At 35.5% G+C, this 6,971-nt stretch overlaps 1 protein-coding gene across 1 annotated transcript; it reads left to right on the forward strand.

The window, feature by feature from the left end:
- Nucleotides 1-517: 517 nt before the first annotated feature.
- LOC130446925 (uncharacterized) lies at nt 518-2,249 on the forward strand. The gene is made up of 2 exons (XM_056783453.1): nt 518-627; nt 1,712-2,249. The coding sequence occupies exons 1-2, from the start codon at nt 518-520 to the stop codon at nt 2,247-2,249; spliced, it is 648 nt and encodes a 215-aa protein (XP_056639431.1).
- Nucleotides 2,250-6,971: the final 4,722 nt, after the last annotated feature.

Raw genomic sequence — 6,971 nt, forward strand, 5'->3', positions numbered from 1 at the left:
TCTTCAAAGGCTTTACATGTGTTTAACTGCACAGCTAAATCTTTCAATATGATAATATCTGCGTCCAAAACAAAGTGTATGACCACATCCAAAACTCCGATAAGATGTAGACGATCAGATAATTCACCAAGTAATGAAATTCAAATACCGAGAATCGAGATTTCAGGATTTGAAGACGTAGACAACGAAGTAAGAGAGCAAACAACCCAAGCTTTAAGAATAGCGGCATGTTTGAACGAAACCATATGGCAAAATAAACATATCAGAATGGAGGGATCGAGAATATAAAAGCCACGGCTAGACCCATAATGACCTATACCGCAGAGAGACGGCCAGAAACGGCGGAAACCAAAAGAATGATGGAAACAGCAGAAATGAAAGTGCTACGCAAGATAGCCGGAAAAACCCTACTGGACAGGGAAAGAAGTGAGAACAGAACAGAAGATTGTGCAAAATAGATGACGTCAACGAATGGATTCTATTAAGAAAAAAAGAATGGAACGAGCACATAAATCGTATGGACAACAATAGACTGGTCAAGATAGCGCACGATAACCCCTATTGGGCCGAAGGAGTACCGGCTGACCCAGAAAAAGATGGAGCGACATCCTTGAAGCAGGATAGGAGGCAAGAATGTTGAAGATAAAACAGACGACTACGCCTAATAAGAAGAGCATATCTTCGTAAATCTGCTTACCTCTTAACCCTTTCAAATATACAGGTACTTGATGATGACTCGATACTCCAATTTTTCGATTTTCACAATTTCGTTGGATATTTTTTTTCTTTTAGTTTATTGCGTAACTCTGGTTTACTTTTTTGACGTCAAACTTTACACTGACACTTCTAAAACGTGTTGTTTGTTGCTACGGTAACGCAATATTTTGTTTATGCATGGAATTGGTCGAGGCTAACTAGATATCAATACATCCTCGTAAGATTTTCCAAAATTAGCAAATGTTCAATATTATATAAGATATCGAACAAAAATTGATAGAAAATATTATTTTTTTTTTAAGAATGAGTGCATTTTTGGTATTGGGCTCAAAATAAAAAATAATCGAAAAAAGTTGGCAATCAAAAGCAAACCTGAGCAGGTATTGGAACACTTAAATACTCTACCAGAAAAACAATGGTTTCCGAAGGTCTGGAAGAAAGCGAGAGTAATACTGCTCCCAAATAAGGGAAAAGATCCAAACGACCCAAACAGCTACGGACCGATATGTTTCATAAACTCTTTGGGAAGCTGCTCGAGCGCATGATACCTAATAGAATAATGGGAGAATTGAAGGAAAATGAATTCCCTCACCAACTCAGATTCAGATTCAAACATTCGATAGTGACAGCCATAAAGGAACGTCAAGCTAGAATCACGGGTTGTAGACACAAATGAAAGTATTGACAAAGTCTTAAACGAAGGGAATATCATTCAATACTTGATTAAGTATATAAGGTATACCTAAGCAACAGAAGGGTTACTTTGGGAATTATCTCACATAAATGTACAATGGGGGTGCCACAGGGCTCGGTCCTATGGAACATCATGTATAATTGGGATCGTTGAAATGGACTACGGTCCAAAAGTTGCGGTAGCTGCCTATGCGGATGACTTGATTTATTGGGTGGAAGGGGACAAAAAACTGGAAGTTAGAATCAGGGTTGAGAGGACCGTGGATTTAGCGATCAGATGGATATGAAATAATGGACGCAGGGTAGTCAGGGAAAAAACGGATATAGTGGTTATTAAGAGTCCCAGGAAAGCAGCCGGGACGTTTAGGATGGTAGTTGATGGGCATAGAATAGAGGCCAAAAACAGATGTAAGTACTTATGGGTAATGTTTACAAAAAATTTAGATTTTGCAACCCACATTGACTTCAGCACTGAGAAGGTAAATAAGAAGACAGCGCAACATCAAAGGCTGTTGCCGATTATAGGCGGACCTGGGTATTACAATCGCGGGGTTTTGTGTCAAGTGATGCACAGCGTCCTCCTGTATGCGGTTCCAGTCTGGATACAAAGGATGGTCGCAACGCAAAGGAAAGAAGGATTGTTTAGGATTGTCTCGGCCTATAGAACTGTATCGACTAAGGCAGCCCAGGTGATCGTGGGATTTCCTCCCATCGACCTCATGGTTGCTGAGAGGTGTTTTACAGTAGGAAGCAGAATAATAGAAGAATGGCGAGGGAGAGGACGTTCAGGAAATGACATTAGAGATGAGATGCGTTGGATACGAAGGCACGGTGGATAAGGACACCGACATAAGGAAGTGGGTCACTTGCCAACATAGAACCACTTCCTATTTTATCACGTAGGTTCCTGCAGAACAAGGATCTTTTGGTTCCTTCACATATAGAATAAAGAAAACTCCCGATGATATATGCCCTACATGTAGAGTAAGGGATGATCCGGGCCATGTCCTGTATGAATGTGTAAGATAGAATAGGGATAGGAATGAACTAGAAGAGAATTGGAGAATTACCTCCAGTTACTGAAATTATAGAGAATATGCTGGACAACGTAACTGTGTGAATTAAGGTGACAAAATACATAACCGAAGTAATGAAAAGGAAAGAAAGGGAAGACTTATGGATAAATATACTGTTGGACGTTTATATCACGGGAGGTACGCTGATGATATGACATTATATGTCCTTCCGGCGTACCTACTCCCATGGTGTTTGCTGAGGAGGGTGGTTTAGTGTGGTGTGAGTCCCACACGCACTCAGAGCATAGCACTGCCCCCTGTGAGGATGGCATCAGCTTCCACCCCACCTCTTAGGGCAAAAAAAGGTTAGGTTAGGTTAAGAGACTACGACTATACTCGCATTGATGAGAAAGTATTAACTCTCTGTTGTTCTTTTATAATTTCAGGCTGAATACAGGGGATTGAAGATACCATCTTTTTACCTGCAAATGGGCGCTCGATGAACCATCCTATATAATCTGTGCGCTCGACTCACGTGCACTCGATACATGCATTCCTTAGAAAGTTTGGTAAATGTATTCATTCATTAGACGTGTACAAAACAAAAACAACATCTTAGATGTCCAGAACCATTCAAACATTCATTTTGGATTTTATTGCTATTATTTCGACTTACAAAGTTTCCTTTCTCAAATTCGAGTTAAATATGTATTATTAATACTTCGTAGGGAAATAACATTTTTTTTGAGTTACAAAGTCTAAATAATTCGAGATTCCGCGTATTTTAGGTGTTCAGCGGAAAGAAATAGCATTTTTTTTTTGACTTACTGAGAATTTCGACTTAACGAGGTTCTAGTTATAGAAATTCCACTTATCAAAATTGTGGCATACAATGATCCATTCAGATTTATGCGATTTGATATGACTTTAACGTCTTTCAAACTAAGTTGGAATTTTTGGAACCGGTATTCTGGCGATATTCATATTGAATATACTGTTTACACTAACAATTACAATGTCTGACGCGCTAACAAAGTTATCGTCTTCAGAGACTGAAGGTAAACAGTTTACCTTTCTTCGTCTTTCAAAGATAAATATTTTGACGTACATTAATTTAGCGGACCAATCCTTTCAAAAATGACTTTTGTTTAGCTTAATAATTGCAGTTTTTTAGCCGTGAAACTCCAAGAATTTGCCGTTAGGTATTTTTTAAGAAAACATTTGGCCTACTATCATGAGTTAGCGAGCCAACCCCTGAAAAACGGCTTCCTACGTACGGCAATTATATTTGAACACAATAATTGCCGCTTAATTTGCCGTTCAAGAAATCATCGTTGATTTATCCGGAGCACATCGGGGTCGGGCGCAAAGTCGGAAAATAGGAATTTTCCATATAAACTTAGCGAGCCACACTCTGAAAAACCGCTTAATTTATTATTTTAATGATTAAAATAATTTAAAAAACCACTTCCCTAGTTACGGCAGTTATATTTGAACCTATTCATAAATTATGATAATTACCGGAAAAGTCGATGTATTTGTAATTAAAATACATATTTTTCGCTATCTTAACGCATTAATCAGCGGGATACCCCCTTGAAAAAAGTGCTTCCCAACGTACGTCTGTTTTTTCAATTCGTGTATAATTACTGTTCAAGAAATAATCGATATCAGAGATTGATTCCAAAAATTAAAAGTTCTTCTAGATCATGTTTTAAATTTGAGATTTTCACTAAATCTTAATCTCGTTCTGTGCTAGAATCCGCAATCCGCTAATCGCTGATCTACCCGAATCCAGGTTATAGTTTCCAAAAAGTCATAAACTGGGTCAATCTAAGATTGATGTGGAAAGTTTAAATTTGACATAGAAAAGGTCATTCAACTTGGTTTGTGCCTTAACACAATTAGATTTTTATAAAAAATTCATTTTATCATTTAGTTTACTCTAAGAATTAAAGAGCCAAAAGCGTAAGAAATTTTTAAAATTGTTGGTCTATTTACTTACGAATATAATATACTAATCCCATTGGATGCCATTGAACAGTTGATCGTAGTATTAATTATTTATTTAGTTCCTCAGAATCTTTATCTGAGGTCAAAATTTTTTGTGTTCTCATTATCTCCCTCAGCTAATAATCAACTGGTTTTACAACAAAAATTTGAGGTTATTCGAAAATAGAAAAGCGTGACACAATGCAGATTTACCATTAATGACTGCGCCTTTGGATTGGCAAGATATTGTTTAGAGATATACCGATTTTTCAGGAATCTCGAATGAAATGCTTGGTTATAAATCAGGCAAGTACATTGGATTATTCCAAGAGCTCAATGATTTAGTACGTGATTTGGGGTTGCTATCAAAGCAACAATTAAAAATGTTAAGTTTTCATCTTAAGGAGAACTTGATAGAAATGAAAATTGCAATTTTTGGAAAACAAATGTGGCGTTTTCCATAGTTCCATAATATAGCATGTTTGTGATGAGTCTGTAATAATATTAACGGTCAAGGAGGTTTTGCGGAATATTGTTGTTCTCTTTGTTTGAGGTTGAGTGATATTATGTAAAGTAAATTGAATGCATTGAATTTTTGCAATTAATTATATATTTTTGTGAGATTTGACATGGAATTTAGTGCATAGTTAAATTCATCAGAAGTATTGATAAAAAATGTGCAGTTGACGTTCAATTTGCCGTATACGATAAGAATTGCTATCAAACCCATTTTTTTATACATCAGTTGTTTTACTTATAAGAAAATAACATTCAAATGGTCTTGATAACATATTATTAGCTAAGACCTGATGTTGATGTGGTTTGTAAGAATATTTATGCCAAATTGATTGAAATAACGATCTGAAAATTGAGTAACAAGAAAATAATTTGCCAAAGTTATATCGCACATTATTGCTATTCCTATTTTCCGACTTTGCACCCAATCACGATGTGCCCCAGATAAATCAACGGTGATTTCTTGAACGGCAAATTAAGCGGCAATTATTGATGTAATCAAATATAATTGCCGTATGTAGGAAAGCGGTTTTTTAGGATGTGGATCGCTAACTTATGTGTTAAGACAACGTTTTGTTCTAATAATAGCTAACAGCAAATTCTTGGAGTTTCACGGCTAATAAACAGCAATTACTAAGCTAATCAAAAGTAATTTTTGAAAAATTGGTCCACTAAGTTAACGTATGTACCTAATATTTCGTTAAATCTAGTGAAATTCATTTCATCTTTTATAAACTATTATTATTATTACCATAGGCATAAATTCAATACTCACTCTCACTCTCGTACACTATAATTAGATAAATGAAAGCCCTTATTGGAGCGTAGTATCAGCAAATGCTGAATAAACTCCACCAATGAAATGGAATCTTTTCAAGAGGGGAAAGATAGCATCGATCGGCGACAACGCATTCAATGGTATTGTGTACTTGTCAGAGCTGTCATAACAGAATAGAGTTGTTGAAATCTTAATTTACATCACAATTGATAAATAGGATGTGTTTGTATGTTTTTACAGTATCGGCCATGATTTAACGGTTGCAACTTATAACTGTTGTACAAGGTTTACTGAAAAATCGAGAAAAAATGCATGTGGAAGGAGTTTTTTAGGAAATCGTTCGATACATGATGTCTCTTGTTAGTGTTAAAGTTGTAATTATTTAGATTGTTTCCTCCAGTTTTCGGAAATGTCTGGTAACTATTAGGGAGTTTCAATGCCTGTTTTTAAGTAAAGAATAACTATTTTAAATATCCTCCAATACCCAATTAACTATAGTAGATTTTCAGTAGTAGGTTCTTTAGGTAACGCATAAGAAATTTTCTCACAATCAAGCGAAATTTTGACGAGATATTTTGTCACAGGAGTCCTGTACTGACTACTGCTATGAGAGAAATTCTAGTTTCGAAATCTAATGCTCTATTTTTACGGCATAATACTTGGTCGATATGTTTTCAGAAGCACTATTTGTTTCCCTTGGCCACACCATCACACGTGAACGGCTGGACCGATTTAACTATTTTGTTGTGTTGGTTATTGTCAGGAGAAGGTTCTTATGAAAGGAAAAGTCTAAAAAATGACGCGTAAAACTAGAAAATTTGATAATACTTTTTTAAGAATACTAATTTCTAATCTAACCTTAGCGCTTTGGACAATATAAAGTTTTTTAATGTAACATTATGACATTTGACATAGAATTGACAGAATGCGTGCTACAAGTATCATCAAAGAGGGTGAAAAAAAACTGAATGTCGTTTAAAACAAATGCTTCGATCGGTATTTATTGATAAAAAAACACGTGAAATAATTAATTTATTATTTCCCACAAAATGGATGTAAGGATAGTTATTTATGCAACATGTGAGTAAAGTAATACTTTGTTTCTCGAGTAGGACGGTTTGACCAATTCTTACGAGTGAAAAAAAAGTAACTTTACTAACGAGTTTCATACAAAATTTTTTTTCTACATCCGTAGACTTAAAAAATTCGATAAAACTTTTATCAATTTTTATTTTGTAACAGTAATATCAAAAGTACAA

This window comes from Diorhabda sublineata, chromosome 7, assembly GCF_026230105.1.
Source record: "Diorhabda sublineata isolate icDioSubl1.1 chromosome 7, icDioSubl1.1, whole genome shotgun sequence".
Classification (NCBI taxonomy): domain Eukaryota; kingdom Metazoa; phylum Arthropoda; class Insecta; order Coleoptera; family Chrysomelidae; genus Diorhabda; species Diorhabda sublineata.